Source organism: Dromaius novaehollandiae, chromosome 3 (assembly GCF_036370855.1).
Source record: "Dromaius novaehollandiae isolate bDroNov1 chromosome 3, bDroNov1.hap1, whole genome shotgun sequence".
Taxonomy (NCBI): Eukaryota; Metazoa; Chordata; class Aves; order Casuariiformes; family Dromaiidae; genus Dromaius; species Dromaius novaehollandiae.
In genome coordinates, this window is record NC_088100.1 from 118,068,094 (window position 1) to 118,095,100 (window position 27,007).

Consider the following 27,007-nt stretch of genomic DNA (forward strand, 5'->3'; position numbering starts at 1 on the left):
GGTTGCGCGTGAGGGAGGAGCTCCCCACAGTGAAGCTGGCAAGGTGGGAGCACAGCCCTGCCAGGGCCACCGCTGCTCTGGGGCACCAGTCAGGGACCCTGGGGCAGCTACAACAACAGCACGGGCACAGAGGGGAACAGGCGCTCTGGTGGCAGTTTCCCAAACCTGATACAGACCAACCTGCAGAGAAAAAAATACATGCAACAACTTCTCTCCCAGTATCCAGACAGCCTGGGATGGATCAAGGTCCTTCTACAATAAGCAGATGCTGCCTTCAGCTCAAAAAACTGCATCACTCCATCACTGTAGTACCCTGTAGCACTCCCTCATTTGCAGCACTACCGAGTATAGGCTCCATCTTAGTCACATGAGTATAACCCCATCTTATTCAGCACGCTGTTCTTGTTCATGTCCCCTAGCTTCAGGGACAAGGAGCAACGCTCACTGCTTCAACACTTCTTTGTCCCTACGTTGCTAATTCCAGTGGAAATTTCTGCTTTACAGAAAAGCAGTGACACAGTATGACCCATCAGAATGACCACCTCCTTCAGCAGCGAGAGGGCTAACTCCAGGTCCCCTTCTGAATGTACCACACAACAGGCTGAAGCAGGGTTATCTAGGCTCTGGACATGAGCAGCAGATACAATCCAGGCCCGACTAAACACATCTGAATCAGTAAGAGATTACTCAGCTTCCTTTTTCAACTTTCTCCTCTTTGGCATGTCCTCAGAGTCACCCCAAACTGTCTCTGCTGCAGCTTATACCCGTGACTTCTCATCCTGTCTTTGCTGACTAAAGAGAGTAAAAGGAGAAGCTGTATGTACAGTAGCATCGCGTTATACGTTTGTATAGAAGCCCTCCGGCTTCTTTCCTTTAGAGTGAATATGCCATGTTCTCTTAACCTCTCTGCAAGGGGCTTATTGCCCTTCTCATTTCATGGCTCTGAACATTCCCCTATGCATTTTGTTTGCTTAAAAAAATGCCCTCACTTAAGAGACCTAGAAAAAAGGAGATGGGCAAACAGGAGAGATTTAACTCTGCCTTTGAATCTCCTAGCTAGAGGGGCTTCACATGCTATTCAATGTAGCATTAGTGATTTAATCATCAATGTAATGCTATTGCAAATAGCAGCAGACAGCAGAGCCTGCAGGAGTAAATAGTCTCTCTAACAGCATGAATATTAAGGGCACTTAACAGCCCTTGTAATCACACTGTGGCTCCTATGCAAGAGCACAGCCAGGCAACACTACTGAAGGCACTAAACCAAGCTGCCAGATTATAAAACTTTGCAGTACTCCTTAATATGGCATCGGAAATCAGCCCCATTTACAGAAAAGTGAACTCGGAGCTCTCCGTGCTTTCTTCTCACCCTGCTACACACTTCAGAGAAGTTCTCAAGCAAGTACCTGGCTTTGAGCGCATACATAAACCTCAATCTATAATGCAAAAGCCCTTAAGCATGTGCTTACATCCCACTGAAGTTCTGCACTGCCTGAGTTTTCAGGGGTCTTTTGGTCAACAGAGCTTAAGCTTTAATGCTTTGAGGAACTGGGTGTCTTTAAAGCCTGCTTCAATCAAAACTGGCCCTGTATGGAATTTGAGTACTGTAACACTGAGGAAACATTAAAACCTTCATCAAATTAATCTCCACATCCTTGTACCTGTGTACGATACACTGAAAAAAGGATTATTTGGGGAAAAAAAAAAAGAATTCCTAAGCAGTGCATTAATTTAGTTGCTCCTCAGAAATAGGGAAATACCACACTTTTCAGGTCAGATGTTAGCATGTTCTCAAAGAAAAAAGTATCCCTAGCTTTTACCCTTTAAAGTTTTTATTTTTTCTTGGACAAATGTTAATCTGAAAAATTTCCCATGATTTTGATAGAGAAGTGGCCAGTTATCTATCACAGCCTACTATAACAAAATGGTTGTGAAATACCACTGAAGTTGTGAATGCCATTCAAAGCCCAGAGACTTGAAATACTGTTTCTGGAAGTCAGGAAAAAAGTGGGAATTCACAGGCTTTATCTTTCCGGTACAGTAAAGGCTGCTAGTTCTATCTGAAGATGGAAAAAACCATCTTTAGACCTAATCTTATATTCAGGAAGAGAGATGTTGGCTTGCCCAAAGCCATACACACAGTCAGTGTCAGTGACCAAACGGGTGTTAACACCAGGAGATCTGGACTCCTGGGGACATCAAAGATTAGTTTAGTCCAATTCATATTTATGTAGAGAAATTCAGGAAAACTGTTCAGCTGTGAGACTATGTACACACACTTCCACTGGGCTAACACCCGCATCGCCGGATGCTCTGATAGTGCCCTGTTCTGATCTCGACAATTATCTCAACACAGCCGCTGCGTAAGATGAAATGGAAATAACTAGCTGGCATTTCATTCACACCTTTAATTATTTAGCTTATATTGACATAAAATTAATTGAAGCAGAATAATCTTTTATTCCAAATGAGGATATCCGTAAGTAGGCATCGCTGAGATAAAAAGGTGCAAATTACAGTTTAATTAGTTCATTTCCAGCTAACGCATAGACAAATCTTTGTGCTAAACCTGTATGTGCTACTGCATCTAAGATAAGTGCTTCTGCCCCATTTTAACAAATTCAAAGTAAGGTAAATTTTGGTTAAATAGCAGATGTTCCTCAGTTCTGGGCTGCATTCCATCTACAGTGTCAGAATTTGGCCACTACACCGTAAGCAGGACAGCAGACCTGATATATGAGGGGTACAATAAAGCACTGCAAGTGGAGAAATCTTGTTTTACTGAACACGTGTTGTGACTGCTCAGGAACGTTGACCATATTTCATCTCTCAGAAGTCAGTGCCCTTGAGTGCTAATACATTTTCCTTCTGCTTTATACTGACTAGTAGAGCTTCTGTTTGCAACGGCCAAATTGGAACTGACTTTCTTTCTCTGATGCTTCCACAAGAAGGAAAGAATTTCTCACCTTTCTAAGCCTCACGCTGCCCCAGGTAAAGAACATTACAGCTCATCGGAGTGACCTTCCTTGGCATTCAAATGCCTGCCAGAACTCACTCTGTCCTTGCAAAGCAGAAAAAGTGCTTTTATATTTATGCTTAATTTTGGAAACATAGTATTTCTTGAGTACACTGGATGCATCCAAGAGATACTTGTTGAGGAAGCGTTCTGTATCTGTGCTCATTAATGCAGGCCAAGTCAACAGCAGCAGCTGGGATTGCCAGGGTCTGACTTTTCTCATTATCAGCTTCTCTTTCATGCCACTTGTAAGTTTAATTTCAAATTTCAGATATTTCATTTGAAAATTCCCTGGCTGGTTTTCTACTGCAAGGGGATTAAGGGCTGGGCAGAGAGAACCAGACTCTTCTCTCAAATAACAAAACTAGGGAAATAACCTGTTTTGCTCCTATTGCGAAATCCTGGTGACCTTCTTTTTGAGATGTCCTTTCTTCTCCAAGCTTTGGGGCAGGGACTTAAAATTTGGCAGATGGCAGCCTCTCTGTTGGGCTTGGATATTTTACTTTTCTGCTGAAAAATGTTGCCAAACTTTGCAAAGTTAGAAGCCTTCAGAAAATCTAATTTTGCAGGAATGCACAAAGTTTCCTAAGAACAAAGCAGCTAAAATCTCAGCAGATTTCAAGCTCTTTGTTATCTTATCTTCTCACCGTTTCTAGTGCTGACCAGACCCTTCACAAATCACGCCCACAGCTGTACCACCCTCAGTCTTACATGTATATTTTCTGGGTGTCCGAGTTGAAACCTTGGGGAGTAACTTGCCGGAGAGCGGACTGCTCCCAGCCACCTGCTAAACTCAGCTCTCAAGTCTGCACAAAAGACCCAAGCTCCAGCATCCAGCTCTAGCCCTCACACTTTAAGGGACTCCAAAGCAGGAGACATCTCAGCTTTGGCAACTTCAATTCATTCCCTCAGTTTCTCACCTCTGCAACGGAGACGTACACCCTTATTTACCCAGAAAGCCATGCAAATGTATTTATTACCGCTTGTAAAGCACTTGGCCTTCGGAGCATTGAACGCCACAGGAAAGCCTGCGCGGAAGCAAACAGCATTCTCCTCCGTGCGCAGTTAATGGGCTCCAGGGTCAGCAGACGGCAGTGAGAAATGAAATAAAATGGTTCCCTGAGAAAGGAGCAGAGGCCCCCCAGCACACCGCATGGACGCATCAGCAATGCTTCATACTACACCTGCTCGAAGGGGCTAAACTCGAGCTGCGACAGCTCTGCTAGCATCTCCTAGCTTTAGCATGCCCCGCTTTGAAACCTTAGTCCTACTCCTTAAGCACACGGCACAGTATTTGTGTGTGTGCCATTACTTAATTTAATGGAAAAAATGTCAAGGTCTGAACTAAAGAAAGAAAGGCAAATTGATTTTCCTCCTGACGGCTACAGGATTTCAGCGCAGAACCGCTGCGAACGGTTTCCCAAGACTCGCGCCACGTTTTTCCCGCAGAGAGCCGACGTCCCTCGCTCCGCACCACCCTGAGCAGGATTAGTCACCCCTGTGCAGCACCTGGACGCACCAAAGCCCGCTCCACCGGCACCGGGGCCATGCGGCACCGCGGCGGGCTGGCGCTCACTCCTAACGTCTGCAAGAGATCCAAACCAGATGATCTTCCTGCAGGATCGGATGGTGCTTTACATAGCATTTCATAATACCGCAAGGAACAGGCCATATGTAGCCTACATGCTGTACATGGTTTCACTCTTATCATTATACGGATAGTCATTCATTTTGATTTTAGTCACAGGGCCAGATGGCTGGTTAATGCATGTTTGAATCTCTCCCTCCAAATTACCCCATATTATCACTCCAGAAAATGCAAGGGGCATTAAAAATGCAACGGCTCCATCCCGTACCTCCCCCACTCCCTCCTGGCCCAACTCTGCTCCTGTGGAAACACAGAATCCCAGGAAACGACAACGGCCCTTTTAGCTTGGTTCTCAGTCTTCAGAGCCAAACACCAATTTCAGTGGCCCTCTTGCGCCTTCACGTTGCCCACTCAGCTGGAAAACCAGCCAGTTTTCCTTAGCCAGCAGGCGCCGGCTAAGGAGCCTCCTAAGCCCAGCTCAAGAGTTTCAAACCGCAGCTGGGCAAGGTCCGAGCCCAAAGGGGCTCCAGCGCCCTGGCGCCTTCACAAGCATCACCCAAGACAGGCTGAACAGCAGATCTCAACCCAAATTCTTCGCAGGTCCCTCCCTTGCCAACAGCCTAAGTAGCATGCGAATTAAATGTGAAGGGTAAATTTTTCCAAGTTTTAAAAGCTGGAAGTGCTGAGGGTGATAATTCTGCAGACGCGCTCCGGAAGAAGCGGGCCTGCTTCTCCATCTGGGTTGTAATGTCTGCTGCTTCCCCCGAAGGGAAGCGCGAGTTCGCAGTCTCGGTGCTCACTGCTCGGGGAGCCGACGAACAGATTGGAAGTTGCTCCAGAAAGCGAGACCTGTGGGTGGGTGGGTGGGTGGGCAGGAAAAGCTTTCTTCACTTTTCCCACAGGAAAAACTAAACTACTTTGTCTTGTATGTCACAGACCATATAAGTATACGGTACCTTCCATCCTAAGGGATCCAGAACCTATAAGGGATAGCAGATTACCTGACTGAGTGGAAAAACGCTTCAAAAATAAATGCTTTAATTAAAAAAATATATATATATGGAAGCCATCAGAAACTTGCATGCTTAAAGGGATCCCGCGCTGGGCAGCACTGGCCAGATTATTTAAAAGAGAATAATTCATTCATTCATTTTAAAAACCTCCATATAGACAAAGCTAGAAGGGAAAGGGTAGGAGAAAACAGTGGTGCTCAAGAGTAGGAGCCAAGTTCTTTTCTCACTGTCATCTGCAGAAACCTGGAAGAACTTGGGCGACGTCAGAAGACTCCCACCAGATTTGCTGACCCAAGCCGTTGAAAATGAGCCTGCTGTCACCTGCCACTCTCGTCCCCTCACTCTTTTATTTCCCATCACCCCTATCTACAATTAACTAAAAATTAATTGCATGAGAAAGAAAAGAAAAAAAAAAAAAAAAAAAAGCACAGCATGAGGAGGCTGCAAACGATGTCTGGGCCCCTGAACATACTTCTGTCTTATTTGTGAGCTGTGTGCCTCGATAATGTGTTATGAGGTGTGCTTGTAATTGTCTGATGCCGACAGTGGTCCTTGAAAAGGAAATGGTGTGTGTCTAAATGCAGACAAAGCTATTTAGGAAGCCAGGACAAAGCAGCCTTGGTCTCCTTCCTTGGGCCAAATTACATCCTTTGGACTTACTCCTTCAGTGGCTTTAAAAAAAAATAATAATAATCCGTCTCAATTTTCTTGGCTCTGCGAACAATATTTAGAGAATAGAAGGTGATTTCAGAGCTCATTTGTTTTTGCAGCACACAAGCCCTGTTCTCCTCGTATCGCTTTCCAATCAGTTTTATTGTTGGCTTTCCCAACTAGAAAACTGAGGAGAGAAAAGAGTAAAGCCCTCAGTTGCACTTGAAATAGAGAAGGGGGAAAAAAAGGAAAAAAAAAAAAAGAAAAAAAATCAATCTTTCCCTTGTCTTTCAGCCTGATCTGAAAATGAACCTATTTTGTTTCCGAATCAATTGTCTCCTGGCACTGTACTTCCCGCTATCGCTGGGGTCCTGTCTGAGATGAGCCGCAGTGATTAGCTGACTCGCTCCTCCACGTAGCACTACAAAGCTGGAGCTCCAGCTAGCTCCTGGTAAATCATCACTAATTTCTGCCTCTATGCAGCACGGTGCGATGTAGGGCTTGGTGCAAGGGGGGCCCGGCAGCAGAGGAGTGGTCCCCCACATCGTGCACTCCATCCCACCCCGGTCCGCACGGAGAAGCCAGCGTTAAATCAACATGTCCCTTCCCAAAACGCTTCTCCATGCAATGCCAAGGACAGCGCAGCTCTTCTCCCACAAAGGCTGCTGCAAGGGTTAATTAAGGTTTATACGGAGCTTTGATAGAGCTGGATGAAAGCAAACTATTAGTATTACTAATGCAGCCCTGATAAATAAAGCAGTGAACTCCCGATGAACCTGTCACCACTGATCATTTTCTGAACGCGTACGCTAACGATGATAAATTCCTCCTTACAGCACACGTGCTCCACGGGGAGAGGCACGGAGCTTCGACGCGCACGGCCCGGCGCGCCAGCACACGGGGCTGGTGCAGCAGCTGTGCTCCTCCAGCTCTCCGCTTGCTCCGGCTGCCTCCTTCCCGACCCCACACGCACGGGCCGCAGGAGCGGCCGCCACGATCTGCTTTCGCCCCCTCATTTGAGGGCAGCTCGGGGCTGGCCGGCTGGAGCCGTGTCCCATACGTGCCTCTCATGAACCCTCGTGCAGGGGCAGAGCCGCCAGCATAGGGATCGTGCTGGGGCAACCGGGAAAGAAACTCCTACGGCAGTGTTTGCATCTGCTGCACAAGAGGTTTTATAAGCATGATTCGGTTTTGAGCTGAGTTTACCCCAACACATATGAAAACACATACAAACGATGGAGCAATACTGACTTAGACCAGCAAAGGATTGGGCTCACGATCTCCTCAGCTAACTCTTCCTCTAACACTGCCTCCCGCTGAGCTTTTGGAACCGAAAGGGGAAGGAGGGTGGGAAATCAATTTAATTGCAGCTTAGTAAGCAACTGTGCTAAGTGTTGCTGGCAAAATGTGAACAGTTCACTGGGAGAGAAAGGGGAGGGGGGCAGGGAATGGCTTTTTCATTGCGCAGGAAAGTGGATGGGGAGCAAATTCCCCCACCTATCATCTGGTTTTCGCCCCTTCCTTCTTTAAACAGGAGGAAGCCAGCAAGAAACACACGGCTAAATGCCAGCCATCTCCCGCTCGTGCTACTCCAATTAATAGTCAATCCCCTGCACCCTTTGTTGTTACACGGCACGGAATCACCATTTCACGCAAAGCGTCTTTCTTAAACAGATCCTGCTTTTGCTTTCTCCACGGATACATCCCTGTAATTGGTTTTATTGCACCAAATGCTGGGCTGTCCTAGTGGAAGGGAAATGGTTATAACTATGTTTCTCTTCCACAGCTGCAGTACCTTGCTTTGGCATTTCTGTGCCTTTCTCATGCTTTCATTTCCACTGGCAAAGAGACCAGAGCCCACACACACACACGCATCCTGTGGGTTGTGGTTGCTGCCAACTCTAGTATCATCCACAGCTCTTGTACATGTTCTTTAGTTGCACATGTGCTCACAGGAAAGGTTGGGATGTTTTAAACAAACAAAAAAAAAACCAGAAAAAACCCCCAGACAAGCTCAGCCAGTCATATGCTAAATGCACACATAATGCTCACGCAATGTGCAGCACTGCACAGGCATCCTGACACCGCATCAGGCACCGACTCCTCTGGACACACGAGGCAAATGGTAACAGTCCCATCGATTTTAACAGGTGGGCTGTGACCCGACACTATGGAGAGGCTGCACATTTCTGAGGTTGTCCCTCGGGACTATGCTGAAGTGGGTCTCTGAGCTCAGGATCTGAAATTCAACACCCATCACAGCTGGCACCTTCTGCAAATTGCTACAAACCCTCAGTCACATGACGAGCCCCAGCAGCTCTTTCCAAGCAGCTCTCCTATATCTGGAAAGGTGTCATTCTCTTATTTATACCCTGAGTAAACAACGCGCACGTCCATTTATCCAAGAAAAACACTGGACTCAAAATTCTACTCAAAACCTGTATTCTGCTACCTGCGGCTTTGCCAGCCAAGGACAATAACGCCATGCCCACACTTACATGGGCATGTATGATGGTGTTATTTGCAATTCTGATGCTTGTCTGTCTCACACCTCCCTTTCCATGGGTGTGTGCCTGCAAAACCACAAATGGCTCAACAGACCCTACCTTCTCCTCTCTGCCTAGGACTTCACTCCTACGACAAACTACTGAGCTGCAGCAGGAAAAGAAAAATTTCAGCTAAGTCCCAATAATGTAAATGCTCCACAGACCTGCCTTCCCCAGCCACGTCATCCTTATTCCGTAGGCATCCGATGTGCAAAACTCCCCGTGACTGAGGGGAGGTGCAGATCACACTGCGGAACCAGAATCAAGAGATGTCTGGAAAAAGCAAGATGAAACAAACCCAGCCGAAATGTTCCCTGGGCCCTGATTACATCAAAAGATATCAGGAAGACTTTCTCTTATGGACAGGAAGAGGGAGGAAGAGAAAATAGCCTGGTTTTTGAGTAAATAATCCACCTTTGTACATGCATGAAATGGTGAAAGGACAAATAGGAAAAAAATCTCTTCCAGATAAACAGCATCTTTCTTAAGTGTCAAGACACTTCACAACACATATGCTGTATCTAAGATATTGAATGAAGAAGCAACACCCCAAATGCAAACAGTCTCTTATGGACACGGACCCCACCTCAGAGATCCTCCAGCTCTAAAGCAACGTGGGCCCAGACTTCTCAGAGACCCCAACTCCCAAAGTCCTGCACAAGTGGACAGTTTCCTAGAAGAGATTAGCAGACCAGCTTTTGGGGACTTCTTTTGCCAAGCCTGTCCTAAGAGGCACCAAGAGTCAGTGTCACCCTGCTCACGCCCAAGAGCTGAGTCTTCCTAAAAACCCAGCTGCAGCAGCGAGGACTCAGACCTCACAGACAGACCTGGTTTTAGACCAACGGACAGGGTCTCCTGGTCACCTAAAGAGAACATGTCACCATGTGACATAAGCCAGAGAGCAGCTAAAAACAGTTCCTGCTGGCAGCGTGCAGGGCTCTCTGTTGGGATTTTGCCAGGAGAAGTGGATTATAAAAGAGACCATGACCGTCCTGTACCTGGGTTGCTACAGCTCACCCCAGGATCAACACCACCCTCAATATGCTGTCAGCAGCCAGCTCCACAGTAGTCAAACTATTTTTTCTGGAGGCTCTAAACTGCCGCCCTAAACATTAAGCACTAGGAAGGAAAGCTGTATTTAGGTGAGCACCTATCCCCCAAGTTAAATCCTGAGATTTTAAACGGGAACGAGCCTCATCGCCCTGCGGGTAAGACAGTGATAGGGCAGCACAGCATAGGGGATCGGTTCCCGGGTATCCTCCATGGCCTTGGACTTGTTGAATAACATTTGGGTTTGGGCTGGACACTCCTGACCCAGGCACCTCTCCACTTGGTTTCTCCTCCCACCATACCCATGAGCACAGGAGGTCCCCGCACACCAAACCGCAAGGTGACATGCTGGCAAGCTGATTTTTAACGTAGGAGGTCAGTGAAAACAGGGTACACATAAAAAAAGCAAGTCAGGACTAAACCAAAATCCTCATACAAGCCCATCCTGAACATACTGGGCACTTAAAGATAAAAGTCAACTGCCATATTCCTAATGCCAAAGTGGCCCTGACATGCCACCTCCTCCTATGACCTCGCACTTTTGAGTAATCTACAGCTTTGGGACTTTTCAAGCTCTTTCTGTCCTTTCAGAGCAGAAGAAAAAGCATTTTTCCCCTTCTGATTCTCAACATCTTTTGTCAACATGATACACTTTACGTGCACTGAAATTTATTTAGCTTCTAACTAGCAAAAAAAGCCTATTTTTTGCACCTTCTCCCTCCGTCCCTCTTAATTTTTCTAAAGCAGCAAGCCATGAATGGTACCCAGACATCCTGATGCTCATCATTTTGTAAAGCAAACAGGTCTTGTTCAATCAATATTTATGCCTCTATCATTCACAGATGCAACACGGAGCTCTAACAGAATGTAATGGGGTGAAATTCATTCATTGTAATTACCAGTGAAAAATTAACAGGGTTTTCATTTACTGCCTATTGTTTCACAGATATCTCAGAGAGAGCATTGATGCACAGTCAGCGGATTAATTAAAAAACACGTATAATACAGGCTCCTCACCATTTGTCCCTGCCTGAGTTGAGGAGGCTGGGTTTTGCCTGGCTAACTTTGGTGGGACTTCTCGTCTTGCTCACAGTGTTTGAGGACACGGTCGCTCAGAGAAAGAGGAGGCTCTGTTCTGAAAACCTGTCCCCAAAGCCCACCGGGGGAAGCTTAGTGCCTGAGACATGGCACCCGTTTACTCACCAGCCCTGCTCCGTACCTCTGACTGACCCCCCAGACAGAAGGAAAGCTTGGGCAAGCTCTTGTCTTCTATGTTTTCATACCCGTTGCTAAGAGCACAGCTAGGAGAGAGCAAATGGATTCTGTCCATCTCCTGCACTATTAATTTGCCAGAGCTATGGACATCCTGCAAAGCCTGTTTTTACTCCTACAAATTTTAGGCATGGACTTCACTGGCAAACTATGAGTTTCATCTTCTTTCCCATCCTAGACCTATCCAAGCCTCCAGCAAGCATGAGCTAAAACTTATCTGCTATTAAATGGTCTGACTGTCTTTTTGTTCGTGACAGATTTGGCAATTCAATCCTTTAATTGTTGAGATCTGAATTTTTGCAAGATACACAGTTATTTTAATCTGTTAAGTGGCTCTGCTGCTGTAAAAATAACAGAAATTTAGTATCTGGAGATTGTCAGCTGAGCTCCAGGTGCTGAAGCGCTATGGATGGTGATGATGCAGAAGGAAATGCAGGCTGGTAAGAGGAATACAAGTGCAAAGCTGGCAAGCATCTTTTTGCATAGAGGTCCAATCCTGCAGGGAGCTGAACATCCCTGGCCACTTTGCACAGGAAGGGAGGGCGCTTAGCATCACCACAGGCAGCCCTCGTCTCTCCCCAGGATCCATCCCTCAGCTGCATCTGAACGCACTCGGGAAGGAGCTGTTGCATCTCAAACGCTCATACAAGTCAAGTGTATCCTGTCAGGTCACTTTTTTAACAGAGGAAACTTCTCTGTAGCCTTTCTCCTGCAATGCAGCGCATGAAGGATCCGCTTTCCCTCCAGAGTCTGTCAGCTGTGCTTCAGCCATTCATCAGAGAGAGCGAGCAAGAGCATGCACAAGGGAATACAACAAAAAAAACTTAAAAAAAAAAAAACCAACAAAAAGGGCTTCTTGCCCCTTCCGCACTCGATACTGGCCCTAGGCCCCTTGCAAACCCCTCAGTGTGTTGCAACTCCACTCTACAACCGACTCACTTTATAGATACGCCAGCGTCAGTCGGACACAGATTCACTGTGCAAAGGAGACGAGACAAGGTGGCTACGGGGGGCGAACCCACCCCTTTCCAGCCTCCTCATCAGCCCCCACCGGGGCAGCCCGACACGCCGGCTGCACAGCTCCAGCCCCGCTCGGCACAGAGGCACCAGCACCGGCACCAGCCTGGGGAGCCGGCCCGCCGCAGAGCCGGCCGCATGTCCTCCTCGCAAATCAGCTTGGGAGTTTACTTGTAATTAATCCTTCATATCAGCTCCTCTCGTTACTCCTTAACGTAATTAAGTTATTAATTTCTACGTCTTCTTTTTTCTTCCAAATAAAAGGAAGGTGGAGGGCCCGGGTGGCACGGAGGCAGGGGGCAGGACTTGAGGCCACCATGGGCCCCTCTTGGGAGACCAGCTCTTGGGAGACCTCACCGCGGGCGTGAGCCGCCCCTCCACGTGGCTCTCGGCTAGTCAGGGCACCGGAGCCTCCTCCAAAGGCCTGGCGAGATCCTTCCGCGTTGGGCTACGGCAGCAGGAGGGACCACCAGCTGGGGCCCGGCTAGGAGAGTCCAAAGGTTAAATCCACACGCGGCATGATATATGGTGTGCATACGGCCACAGAAGTAAAGCTGGACTGAGAGAGGAGACGGAAGGAAGGAGGCTTGCCAGGAAAGTTGGTGCAGATTTGCTCCATTTCTGCACTACTATGTATAAAGTTTGCGTGGCTGTTAGCAATCTGCTCCTTCCACTTTTGTCTCCTGGAAGCTGGGAGGGCAGCGGCGACTGCCCGTGCTTTCACCGCAAGCAGCCTGTCCTCCGGGCTCGCGGCATGGGACACACCATCAGGTCTATCGGCTGCAGCCTCCTTGGCTTCGGCACCAAAGTCAGCTTTGCCTCCTCTGAGAGGGGTTACCTGAAGTGACATCATGTCCCTGCTCTCACAACTAGGTTGTAATTCACACCGCTCAAAAGCGGTTTCCAAAGCCAAAAATGTAATGCATTAAAAGAATGAATCTGTCTTCTATGAATCTCAAGGGGCTGCAACTGTTTTGATGGAAAATTAAGGGGAAATGAAGGAGAGGCAATTTTAGCAGTCAAATGGCTGGAGTTACGGCAACTTGGCCGTCGCAACTTCAAAACTTGGGGCCTGATCCTGCATCCCGGAAGGAGTTCCCTTTGCCTGCAGCAGAAGCCCTGTCAGGCCCACGACAATATTAGCAACCTGACGGGGTGGAGGGAGCATTAAATCTGAGCAGCTCCTGTGGCTAGTCAGAAGGGGCTGTGAAAGGAAAAACCAATTCAGCTGCAAGCGTTGCTAAACAGAAAGAAAGGTTCATTTGAAGGAGAATACAGTAGATCATGTCAAACACAGGAGTTTTTATATTGCAGTTTTTAAGAATGCAGTTCCAATAGAAACCTATTTACACAAAAGCATAGTTATGGCGAAGAAAGCACTTTTGTTCTGTTTTCAGTGACTTATTACCTTCCCCCCTTAAATAAATAAATAAATGTGTATATATTTATTTATCTTTTGCCCTGAAATTGCATAGATTCATTCCCTTCTCCTAGAATTGAGAGATTTCTGAAAGCTGGGAAAACCTATTCAATCATTTTTATTTAAAAAACACGGAAAACCAATAATTCCTCTACATGAAAAATCAAAGCAAGCTTTATGAATTCAGATTTCTTTTACCAAGAAGGTCTTGAATTCATTTTCAGAGGTGAGATATATATATATGATAATCTGTGATGACCTGGCTAATAGATACAGTTGCCGTGTCATGGGCCAAATGCTTAATTTGGTTTCACCGGTATAAAACTGGGCTCGGCTCTGTACCCTTCCTCTCCTGCGATAACTGTTAGTTTTGGCAGACTTCATGCAGGACCTGGGCCCTCCACTGAGGGCCTAACCTTGGTTCAGTTATTCTGGATTTACAGCAGTATAATCAGGAGCAGACTCGGATCCGTGTGCTTTTAAAAGTTAACCCTCTGGTAAGCTCAGGCAAACTATCAGCTGCTAGAGAAGAAGCAACGCGGGCACTTGTCTGAACGCAAGCAGCCTCCAACTTCCCTGCTCTTCACATCGCTTGGGCAGTGAAACTCATTTGTTTCACTTCGTGCCTGCAGTCAGATGCCACTTGCACCTCTCCCGTGCGCTCGCCCTGGTGCAGCCTGGGGGTCTCGGACATGATGCAGGTGTGCGATTCTGCACGCAGCCTTCTTCCACCGAGACAAACGCATCCAGGAAAATGTTCTACTCGCACTATGCCCCCGTCCTCAAACACCAAGCAAAAGGATAATAACAAGGAAAAGCCCGGAGAAGTGGCTCTAACCCAGCCGACGTGCCCGCAGCTCTGCCAGCTGATGCACCGCCGCCGCGGACCCCCCAAACACCGCCCGCTCCCGGGTCGCGTCCGGCGGGATGCTCCTGCCCACCCCCCGCGTGGGGGCCCGGCCTGGCCCCGAGCCGGCGCCCAGCGCGCTGCCCCCGCCGGGCCCCGAGCAGAGCGAGCGCTCGCCGAGAAAGCGGCCGGCAAAGTTTGCGAGCACCGGCTCCAGCTCCTCCCTCCGCCGCCCCGGGAGCCGCTTACCTGCGCCGGGGGCCCCTCGGCGCCGGGCGCCCCCGGCTGCCGCCGCGCCGCCAAGAGCAGCAGCAGGGCGGCGACCCAGAGCACCCCCAGCAGCGACAGCGCCAGCCGCCGCGGCGGCCGCCTCATCCTCGGGGGTGCGAAAAGCCCGGCCGGGGCGGCGGGGGCGGCCGGGGGGGTCCCGCGGGGCCGCGCGGGGAGGAGGGGGCTGCTCCGCCCGCCGCGCAGCCGGAGGAGGCGGCGATGCGAGTCCCGGGCTGTGCATGCTCTGCAGGGGAGGAGGAGGAGGAGGAGGAGGAGGAGGAGGAGGGGGAGGAGGCACCGCCGAGGGCGGGGGGAGGGAACGGGGGGGCTGGAGCTGCTGGCCGAGGGGAGCGGGGAAGGAGCGCACGGACACCCCCAGACCGACGGACGCCCCCCGGGCCGCCGCCGCCGGCTCCCGGCCGCTGCCCCGCCGGCAGCGAGGGGCCGCCGCCGAGTTTGCCCGGCGCCCCCGGCCCGCCCCGGGGCGAGGGGGGGCCGCTGTTTAACAGGGCGCACAGGAGGCTCAGACATGATGGGAAGATTAATTTATCCAATTGAAACAGCAGGGGGAATTCAGGTAGGTGGAATTTAATTACTGGATTTGGAAGAGAAGACGTACGTCTCCAGAGCTGTCAAGAGCACTTAAAAAATAAAATCATAATCATCAACACGGCGCGGGGCGGCTGTCGGCATGCCGGCAGTAGCTCGGGACACAGCAGAAGGCACGGCTCCGTCAGCGGGCCAGCAGCAACAGCCCTCAGCCAGCACTGCGGTCCCAAAAGGGCACTTTCCTCCCGGCTCCCCCCAGCAGGCCTGTGGACACTGGGAGCAGGAAGGCCTGTCCGCCTAGGATGGCCAAGTAGGGTGGCATGACGTGGGGATTACAGACATTGCTAGGAGGGGAAAAAGAAAAAATCAGAGTAGGACTCCAGAAAACAGTTGCACCTCCTGGCTGTGCCTGCTCACCTGCCTGACTTGCTGCTCTTCCAGTCCTGCCACTGACGAGCATTGCGCAGGCTGAGCTCTCTCTTGCAGACGACATTAGAGAATAAATTACGTGTTGGAGCAGATGTGAGTCATTCATGTTAGTACAAAAACTATAGCACAAAACCCCATAAAACCAGGAACCCATGCATAAAGTAACATATGGAATGAATTGGTGATAAGATGTCAAAAGCTGGAAAGTCCAATGCACATATTGTGAACAATCTCCCCGATGCCTTTTCCACACACTCCTCCTGGTTTTATTATTTCTTGCGGTTGTTTCGTGTCACTTGTTAATTTATCATTTGTGATCGTCATCCTCCGTCCTCCTCTGATTTATTTCCAGGGCTCAGTAAGTCCTTTTCCCCTAATACAATCCATGCCTCTCAGGCCCCAACATTCACAGAAAGATGTCCAGATAAAAATTTCATTAGCATCCACAAAAAGGGACATTTCTCTTTCTTTGTCTCAGGGCAAACTGACTTTGAAACACCTGTAACAGAATGACAAAATCCAGGTCCAGCGGGCAGGCTCAAGCCAAACTTTGTTTAAAACAGCGGCAGCGACACTCAGTGCCGTGACACAGAAGGACCCTTGCAGAGAAGCGGCAGCTGCGCTAACTCCGCCGGAGGGAAGGGGAAAGCCCTCGCCCTGCAGGAAGGGGCTGTCACGTCCGGGCTGAGCCACGATCCCAACGCCAGGTAAGAGGCCTGCATGAGCCTGAAAATGCCGCTTCTTCCCATAGCCACCACAGACAGCCCCATTTGTCACAGCAATTAATGTGCTCCCGGCAAGACCGCCACGCTCCAGCCCTGCCGCCGTCAGATGTCTCTTCTCAGACCTGGAAGACCAGCAAGTGGAGGCAGGTCCCGTCAAAATGTTGCTTTACTGTTTCTGCTGATATCTCACCTGTGCCACATGCCTACAAGACACCTGAGAAAGTTTCAGCAGCCCATACTCTTTGGTGGTGGCTTTTCATATCTTTTCATAGTTTTCTTCATATTTTGTGCTCAACCCAGCTGTTGCTGGGATGGGCTGGTTGCTACCTTTCAGTCACTTCACTTCAACCCCTTTGGGATGGGAATCACCTTCCACCTGGAAAGATCATCTTGCATCAAGCAGAAAGTAGCCACTGGTGTTTTCCTGGCTAGGACTAGGCAACCTTGGCTGCTATAATGCAGCATTCCCGCTGACATGTTTATGGAGGGTGCTCAGCTTTTCCTAGCAGACCTTGCTCCACACTAAGAGGCGAGAAAGCTTCTACAGATAAAGGCACCTGGATGTTATCATTCAGAGGTAGATTAAAAACCTTGCCTTTTTCATAGCTCAGACTGTTATTGGAAGTTATTACAAAATATAGGGAGAAATACAGAAAATCTAAAGGAAATACATTACAAATTAGATTACAGGAAAGGTAATAAATAGGACGTACCTGACAAAAATGCAATCTGATAATGCTATCTTATTACATTGAGGAACAACTCCCTCTACTGAGGGAAAGCGTTAGTGACGGGGGCTCAGCCGCTGTGATAAATAGCCAGCTGTGCAGGGCGAGATAACTAGCAAAGGCCTTATTCCTCCCCGCCTTGCACCAGCTGGCACCGCTACACCGGCAAGAGTTGGGTGCCATCGTACCCCAGTGAGAATATACAAATCCCAGTTTGCTAGAGCTTTATAGCTCCTTTGTGCAAACGCCCCGTGATGAGACAGGAGATTAGAGGAGCTCTAGCAATGCATTTGATTTCAAAGAAGGTATATTCCTCCTGACCGCTGCCACCCAAGGCAGAGTGTGTGTGTATGCGCGCTGGGACAGATAAAATATTGAGCAACTGATAGTAATAGCTGCATAAACAAGAATGAGGCAAGAGTACAAATCTTTAGGTTAGGAATTATTTAAAGTTGTAGACTTTCAGATACTCTTACATAAAGATTCTGCTGCGGCTCCATTAAAAAAATAGCAATAAAGAGTGATCTGTTGTATTATTGATGTCCATATCTTTCCCTATTTTTTCATTTTTCGTCTGCCAATCTCAGAGTCTTTTCAAGTGAGGTCAATAACATTATACCCATTTCAGAGCAAAACTTGTTGGAGGCCAGCAGTAGAGCCAGGGATAGGGGGAAAAAAAGTCAGGGAAGCCTGTACTGGTAACTAAGCAGGTACCGAATTAAACAGCAGGCAGTGAAGAAAGGTAGGGCTCCTGTGTTCAAATGTGGGTAGTGATAATGTGACAGCTTTTTGGCAAGGCTCCTTTGTTGACTTCAGCACTGCAAAGATGATGAAAAGTAATCATCTTGGGAGAGCAAAAATGGGACACCGCTTCTGAGCGGAAGGAGACCCTTCCAGATTGCAGCCTCAGGCGACGGCCCTTCACAGTCCTGCCTTGAAGGAATAACCCCCCACACTGCTTCGAGCAGAAAGGGTCTCTCTAAAGCATGGCAAGAACATTTTCATCAGGTCTACAAAACAGCTCAGGGCTATTTCAGGGCTGTTTTCACTAGGAATACTCCTGAGGTTTGAGATCCCTCCGCTCCAAAAGGATTATAAAGAGTTTGGGCTTTGTTTCTGGAAAGTTGAAGGAGGTGTGTGTTTGGGGGGAGATTTAAGAAGTGTCAGAAAACAATTCCACCACTGACTGAGATGCTGGGAAATGCCAGCCGAATACCACCACTTATTGCAACGTGGAACAACCTCACCGAGGTCTGGCTGAAGAGGAGCCCCCAGGACGTGGGGCCCAGCTGGCAGAGGAAGACCTGGGGCATGGCCAGCAGTTTAAGGCAGGCCAGGTCTCGCTGGTGGTTATGGGAGTGCAGCTTTTCCATAAGAGGTGCTGCTTATAGCAGCAATTACCCAAGAATTTCTTCATTTTTGCAAAAATAAGAGATCTGCCTTTGAAAGGGTCAGCATGGTGGTATAACTCCATGGGAAGACTAGATTTCATTCCGTGGACAACAGGACCTCCATGGTCCCTGCCCCAGGCTTGGGAAAGAAAGCATGTACAGATTTTTTCCCCTTCCCTTGGGAAAGGGTACGCTACATTTTCTGAATGTAACCATGCTGAGAACAGGGACAGGAGAGGAGAGAGAGCACATCTCAAGGGGCTCTCGAAGAGATGCTTTGGCACATACTCAGCGTTGGCACATTTCACAAGAAACCCAGCTCTCCTGTGTCACCCAGCGGCCGTGGTGCCAGCCAGGGGCTCCAGAGAGCAGATGGGCACGTGCCTCTGGCCCAGGCGCTGCAGCCGTCCCCATGGCCCCAACCAGAGGAGCCTGTCCCCGGAGCGTCTGGAAAGACAGCTTCTGTGAAGGTTCCAGTCTGTTTAGGACATTGTGAAGATTGGCCTTTATTTTTGTGGCAGGTAAGTTCAGCCTTTTGCTTCAGAAGCCTTTGCAGCAGAAGCCTTTTCCTTCGTTCCTGGGACTCATCTTTCTGGTTCCTCCAAAAAAAACAGTGCTTACGCATTGTACAGTCTCTCCCTGCATGCCCCCAGAGAAGATCACAAATGCTGGAAACAGCTCTCAGCTAATACCAAGAGAATTTTGAACTTAAAAATAGTTCTTAAAAACCGTTTAAACCTGGCCGTCTCCTTCCTCTCGCTGAGATAACAGCACGGAAGCTTGTCCTACATGTGCAGCCTAAACTAGAGACTCAAATGTGAGCTTTTAAAGCACTCACCTTCTCCGTGAGGGCAATCATATCACTTCAGCACCTTCGCTCCCACTGTTACAATCAGAAAGGCAAATGGAGGAATTCCTGAGGGCTTTTTGCAGCTGCTATTGGCTTTGCAAGCAGATCTTTTCCCCCTAACTGTAAAGGACCTATTTTCTTTTTTAATTAAACCGCAAGCGTTCTTCTCTAGCAAACTTTCCACGATGGCGTCTCCAGTTAATTAAAGGTTTAAGCTGTCAGGAAATGCTACGCATAAAAAAAAATAAAATATAAAGGAGAACTGCTTTAATAGCATTTGTTAATTGAAGTTCTCGTCAAGTCAGCTGCAGGAACACAAGCTGTTCCCCGACTAGCTGGGGAGGAGCACGCATCCAGGCCTTCATCTGCAGTTCCCACAAGTCAGACTTCCACTTTCAGTCTAGCTCGTGTGGCATTAAGGAGGTAGCGCTGGGTTTCCTCACTGTGGGGATAAATGCAAGGACTTCATCGTAGTAAGATAGTGTTTATACGTGCATGGGGGGGGGGGCAGTTCTTGCCTACCACAACTTCTTTGCAACACCTTATAACTTGCATATCTTCAGCGACAGTAATCAAATAGCCACTGCTTACACTGTGTCCTTAATTCATGTTCTCCCCATGTCCATTTTTTGTGTAAGACACAACCTTTCTACTAGTTCCCAGCATTGCCAGGTGTTGGGCAGTGCCAATACAAGCCTGGGTGGGAGCAAGGGCCAGAGCATGGAGAGATTTGGAGGGAGGCACCTTTACTTCAGCGTGTGGCCAGTGGACATATTAAGGAGCACAGATGTGGTAGGCAGTGTTTTTCAGCTGTGACCACCTCAAGCACTGTTCACCGGTTGCTTTCTCCGACCAGCCCTGCTTTTGTAGCTTATTGCCACAATACAGCTAAGGGTCCTGCTGTCCTTTAAGAAGGCGGTTTCTCCCTAAAAACAGTTGGGAGAGGTAAAACCAGCGTGGGTGCCATTCTCCTGCTGGGATGCACCTTTCAGACATCAGGGATGGCAAACCAGAGCCGTGCTTGCTGGATCGCGGTGAGGAGCTCCCCGGCCAGGTGGAGGGCTCCCTCGTCTCCACGGCAGGGGAATCTGGTCTCTGACTGGGAGCGTAGGGAGGACACTGAACCTGTCCCCATGTTTCCAGCGATGAATAATCTCTTTTGAAGCTCCACAGCACGGACACTTTCTGGGGAGAGCCCATGGAGAGGTGATGGCCACTGACTCCCTAGATAGCTTGTTTCCTAACCAAATACTGACACGAGGCAGTCTAGCTCTAGGTCACAGCAACAGCCACCAGCCATGGCAAATCTCCAGGAAACCAGCGGCGTTCGAGAGAAAGAAGGTAGGCGGCTCTATCGGCCAAGTTACAGCAAGCATTCAACAGGCAAACCAGTATAGCCTTGCAAAGAGCAGGTGAAACTTCACTGCCGGCAGCAAGCTTGCAAGGTGCCGGGCACCCTGCAGTCCTCGGCACAGCTCTGGGTGCTGCAGGGGAGGCCGCCGTAACACGCAGGGAAGCAGCAGCAGGGCTCAGCTGCCCCCTGAGGGGGTGGGCTCCCGGAGAGCGGTCCTGCACACCTGCACTGCCGACCGCCACGGCCAGACCCCGGATCAAACCCCTCTGCTACGCTGAGTGTGTTAAACCAGTCCGTTCATCCAGCTGCAGGACTATGTCCCCGAGACACACTCAGGCCTGCAATTGCCGTTTCAACAGGTGATGTTCACAGCAGAATAAAGAACAAGCCGGGTGATCAGTTGGAGAACACATCAGCCAAAATAACGCATTGTCCCTAAATCACCTTTAACGCTTCTGTCCTTTTGTGTGCAGGTGTTAAGCAGACTTTGGAGCCAAATCTTTACTTCTGTAATATATGTGTGGCCCGATGCCAAGCAGAATCTAGGCATCCATTAACACAGCTGGCAATATGCAATGTTGCACCAGGCTTTTTGTGAGAAGCAGTGTTTTCACAGTTGGATGCCAAGTTTTACCCTCATCTTCCTCCTAGAAAATTTCACATAGAAAAATTCTTGACTATTCATCCCTCCCTTCTCCCGAGGGATCCAAAACTGAGGAGAATGAGCCACAAACCATCTGACTTCTTAACACTTCAATCACATTATTTAGATGAAGTGTCTAGAAATAGGAATTTCTTCCATATACAAAAGCTGCAAGTATAGAGCGATTTATATTCAATCAGGCCATCTCCTGTTTTCAAAGCATGTGCTACAAGGTGCTAACAACTAACTCCTTATCTCCTTGAAAAAAATAGTTAAAAGCAAGCAGTTACTCTGCTCAGAAAACATAACCTGGAGGTCTAGGCTTGCTTTGTGCAGGTCTTTATACAAGAGTCATGGCGTTCTCCAGTAGGAGAGCATACACAGTGCTACAGATCTGCCCTTGACACGTTCAGGAGAATTAACATCTCATTTTTTATCACAAAATCATAGTTATTGGTTAGAAAAGGGCAGTAGCTTGATTTTCCACTGGTAGGAAAAAAATTCAAGACTGCTGTTTAGAAAACAAAGTTATGTTCAATTGCACACATTCGTCTTGCAGATATTGAGCAAGAATAACTTAGGAGCCCAACAGCACTATTTTTTACTTCCCCACATGACACCTCAATAATGTATTCAAAACTGTTAGCACCTGCTAGTCCCGGAGGCTCGTGTTGAACAAGCAATAGATGCAGACAGAGCAGGTAAAGAGGCAATCAGGGTTCTAGACAGCTGAAATATTTTCCATTAGGACACCGTAATAACTACCACTGAATAAGCATTTCAGCAGATGGTGCTATGAGCAAGGGCAGAGTCCGGGTAGGATCAACCCAGGCAAGACACGCGAAGAACGAAATGCGTCTTGATTTAACTGCAGAGCTGAATTTGCTCAGGACAGCAGGAGACGTTCCAAACGGACTGGGCTGCCCCACCTAGGAGGGGTATTTCGCAGGAAATTCTGCGTACGAGAGCTAATTGGAGGGAGCGTTCCCAGCGTTTTGGGTGCTGATCTCCTCGCAGTAATGAGCATGCAAGCAGACGATGCATATGCATGAGGACATAATTAAGAGTGGTAAAACCTGGAAGATTTTCAAACTCCATGGCAATTACCAACTTAAACACACAAAAAAATTAAGATAGCCTTATACCCAGAGGAAAGTTATTATTCAGAGTGTTTTCCCTCATTACAGTTAGCTCGGGCTCAAACAGCAGGCTGCTGGTGGGGGGAGAGCCGCCTTCCATTAGCAGCAGGTGCTCTCCCCGGGACAGAGGCAGGATGCTGACATCCTTCTGCTCTCGCTGAGGCGTCTCAAATGGTCCCAAAATGCTTTATCAGAACAAAAATAGAAAGTGGAGAGCGCACATGACTGACAGCTTGGGCTCCCCTGTTGCTCTTTGGGCCTCTCTGGTGAAGAGCGTTCACGGACAGAGAGCTACCCTATGTAAATATATTCACTAAATAAATGTGGTAATTATACTGAATATTATTGTCAGTAGAAACAGCAGTAGGGAAATGATTTGCATAAGAAATGTGGATTAGTCATGTAAATGAATGTGTTATTTGTTTATAAAAAAGATTAAGTTTTGTCTAAAGACCTAGGACTAAACTGTATGTTGAAGTCAACACTTAGCCAGCATCTTATGCCTTCAGTATGCTCAGCCTGCCTTTATCAAGTTAGCTTCATTTATGTGTGCACATTTATGTGCACCAGCCTGTTTTGCTGGAGCCCACAGACTCCCCTCAGCCCAGGGGCGACCTCCCCTCCTGTGGAGGAACCAGCCCGGCTCCTGCGCCAGGGCCGCAAAGGGAGCACTCACCCAGCACAGCCGTCGGGAAAGCCAGGAGACTTTCATCCTCTTACGGGGTTTAGTGGGAGCTGAGCTTATGGGCCAAGTCACTGAGGGAGCCATCCTCAGCTGATCCTCACTTTCATAAGCAACAGCACAGGCCAGCTGAGGAGCTGTTGCTGCTAGCTGCTTTAAAGAGCAGCAAATAATTTGAGAAAGGATATATGTCTGCCTTCCAGTGCAAAGGGCTTGATTTACTGCTGCAGTAGTACCTCCAGAGACAAGTTTGCAGCTCAGATTTTTGCTTTATTCAGCAAGGTGATGTGGGAGCCATGGAGTCCTTCAGCTCGCTTTGACTGCTGCAGGTGGTTGGAGTGAATAGAAATTCTTTGATATTCTTCAAATTCATTGCCATCTTTTAACATAATGTAAAAGGTAGTGTTGAGGAATGGCACCCCCATAAGGTCTTTCCACTGAATTTCTCCTGTGATTTTGTATTCCCAAGTAACTTGCGCACCATTAAAAAACAAAGGATGAAGAAGAGATAGGGGTCCCTTCTGCTGCTCTCAGCAATTTATTCTTGTGGCATATGAATTACTTTCTATGTTAATTCAGTCCCCAAATACTTTATAAGCTTAGCTGTGCCTTAGCTTGCTATAGTATCCTTTTTCTTTTTGCATTTGATATAACTAAAGCCCTGCAAAACTCAGCAATTAAAATTGTTGGAAACTTCTGCAAACTGGAAAACCCTGATCTGGATGATGGAGACTGTAAAGTGCCCAAGCCTTGCGTTCACATCCTGCCCTGCATGGGGAGCAGAAGAGCAGTCTGTAGAGGACATATTAAGTTCTCAGTAATGTCATCCTCAGTTGTTCAAAAATCATAAGCTGAGCTGTTCAAACCAAGCTACTTTTAAGATGCTCAGGGTTATTTCTGCTGTCTGAATTTGCCTCCTGACCTTTGAGAGGCCATGACTCACAGTTCCCCGCAATCCCTGAGGATGAGCACCTCGATGTCAGGCTAGCATTTCTACACCATCACACAGCTCCAGAGCTGGGCCCCTACGAAAAGGCAGTTATTGCAGTGCTGGTAGAAGTTGGCCACAGCAGATGTGCTCGACATGGGCATCATCTCAGCTTCAAAAAAAGGACTGTGACAGGCATGGTTGCAGGTTAAAATGAGCCCCCCAAACATCTGCCCACTGCTCACATGCATGTGGTCAGCCCCTGCTGCTGGGACACACAGTCCAAAACAAATCAGTTCCTACGTGACATCTGATGTCAGCCTGGAGAGCTGGAGTTAATAAACCCCACTGAATTGACAGCGGGGTGGTAACAGCTCAGCCCTTCAATTTTAATCTGTTGACATTGTGTATCAGTGCCCTAAGAGTAGATGTTTTTTAAAAAGAGTTATGACTCTTTCGAGATGTGTGCAAGATTAAGGAGCAAGAGTGTGTGATGTCAAGTTTGTTTTATTTTTCCTTCTGAAAGAAAACACAGTATATGCCAACTATTAAGTTGCTCAAGTTACAGAGAAGAGGCAACATGAAATCTCACATCCAAAGCAATGCAGTTGTTCAAGATATATACTGTGTCCAAAATGGAATAAAAGACCTGGTCCTAACTCAGATGTGGCCAGTGCTCCGACTCAGGTTTCCACGGCCCACGCTTGCAAACCCCTTTGCCCTGCTCGCTGGCCCTGGCCTGCTCACTGCGTGCTCAAAACACTGTGGCCAGCGGGGCCCGCACTGCTAGCGCAGCATTCCCAACTAATGCTTTGGTTCTGAACGGGGCAGAAGGACGGGGGAGACTATCCCAGGCATAACCCCAGCTTTCCCCTCGAAAGCCAGTCTTCAGCATCCACGGCAGAGGCTCCTGCAGCCGCAACCCAGGGAAAACACAGCATCAGAGCTGCCGCCAGCCAAGCTGAAAGCACACAAGTCAGGACTGCTTAAGACCCAATTTCTCACGCCTGGGTTTCAACTCTGCAACAATGCAGAGCTTCTTTCAAGCAATAAGTGGTTTATGTCTAGCTGCAGCAAATTTATGTGAAAGAAAGAAATCCTGCTTTCAGATGAAGTAAAAAAAGACCTACTTTAGAGCAACTACCCCTTTCAATTTGTCTCATTTAATGAGCATCAGCTATAGGCATCGTTCTCTTAGTCATATTGGCAGGAAAGTGAGGATCTCCACACCTGTTTCTGCAGGGTGCTCATCTCTTAACCCTTCTTTTGATGTGAGATGCATACCTGGCTTATTAGAAAAAGATAGGATCCTTTTAAAATATGACTCTTTGTATCAATCCACATTCTAGGCCCTTTGAATGTAAGAATGCAATTCCCATATTTGTATATGATTATGGTTAGGGTAAATTTCCATTAAAATGGGTTTCAGTAAAACACTGGATTTTTAATTGCATGCTTTTTTAATGGAGAGTCCCTGTGTTTGACAACAGCTGCCAGTTTTCCTAGAAAAACTTCCCCTCAACAGCAGCAGCAAAGTCTGTTTCCACTGTCTCACAGAACAGTTGAAAATCTGTACAAAAAACAACTTTGTTTTCAACCTGACTCTTACCACAAATTTGGGCTCCAAGGCCCTAGCTGACTGTCCAGCTGTGATGTTATTAATGATAAAGTGTAATTCACCCAAGAGTCATTCTCTATGACACTTTTCACCACTCATTCAACAAAAAAGTAGGACAGAAACCCAGCAAAGAGCACTGTTTTTCCCTGGTATCTGCAGTCACCATAACGCCAAGTGGGTGCTTTGCAAGTAGCATCAATCTCTGGCACTGCCAGGCTGGACTTCAGTGAGGAATTCGTAGGGTTTTTTTTTTTTTTCCTTTACCTGTGGAACGCCTGCTTCTGACATTGCATAGATGATCTGAGCAAAAGAAAGATCTGCCTGGATTGGAGGGGAGCGCGATGGAGACATTCATTTCCCCAGAAAGGGTAGTGTAACAAATCAATCCTGACCGCACTGATAAATTGAACTTCAAGCTTGATGATGCTGCTTTTCAGGTCTAATCCAGTGTAAGATGCAGCAGGAAGGAAAGGCAAAGGCAATCGTTAGCATTTCATTTTGCGAGGAGCTGCTCACTGAGCAGGAGGAGGAAAAAATTCTTCTTTTTCCCTCTTCTTGTAGCACAGTATTTCAACAATTTCTGAAGAAGGTGGCATGGGGTGCGTGTGTAGGTGGGGTGCACACACACACACAAAAGGAGGCACAGGAAAACTCCTCAGTGATTACTGCTCGTTGCCAATCCCCATGCCTTGGGACAGGACCGTAACCCCCGTTCCCGTACGCCAGTGTGGAAGAAACATTGCTTATGGGGAAAATCTGGCTGGCGGCAGCAGTGATTACAGAGCCAAGGCAGCGCTCCGATATTCGAAGGGAAGAGGAGCTTGCGGGCAAGGTGCTCGGTTGGGCTTTGGGAGACTGAGGTTCAAATCGGGGCTTCACTGCAGAATATCAGGCAAATTGCTGAGAAAAATCACTCTGAGCAGTGCAGAAGTACTTCTTTTTCCTGCTTTTCTAAGTAGATTGCAAGTCCTGCTCTCCAGGTTACACAGCAGCCAGCACCATGGAGACCTGATCTCCATCCCCTCAGTGCTGTGGCGCTGTACATAATAACAGAGGGGATTTTTGTCCTTAACTCTTCTGAGCCTGGGTGTAAACATCACCCCTCTTCCACAAGGGAGCATGAGGCTGCATTCAGGGAGGGTCCCATAGGACTAATGGCTGGAGAAAAGTCTCCTAGCCCTCCTTCTCTGGACTGAAAAGCCCACAGCCTATGGAGAAAATAAAAAGTATCCAACACTTACGATTTTTGAAAATCCATTATTTGAATCCAGTCATATGGTG

General features: G+C 48.1%; 1 protein-coding gene and 1 long non-coding RNA gene across 3 annotated transcripts in view; one reads left to right on the plus strand and one right to left on the minus strand.

Moving 5' to 3' along the window:
* The window catches only part of GALNT14 (polypeptide N-acetylgalactosaminyltransferase 14), a 136,192-nt gene extending 121,229 nt beyond the window's left edge, over positions 1-14,963 (minus strand). The window contains exon 1 of one of the 2 annotated variants that reach the window (XM_026094732.2): positions 14,670-14,963. In XM_026094732.2, the coding sequence (XP_025950517.1) occupies positions 14,670-14,795 (126 nt within the window). In that variant the 5' untranslated portion in view covers positions 14,796-14,963. The remainder of the gene's footprint in view (positions 1-14,669) is intronic. The other variant, XM_064509923.1, reaches the window with a different exon arrangement.
* A 35-nt stretch (positions 14,964-14,998) lies between these two features.
* On the plus strand, positions 14,999-17,661 carry LOC112980003 (uncharacterized). The gene is made up of 2 exons (XR_003258322.2): positions 14,999-15,267; positions 16,147-17,661. It is a non-coding gene; the product is annotated as an uncharacterized LOC112980003 (long non-coding RNA).
* Positions 17,662-27,007: the final 9,346 nt, after the last annotated feature.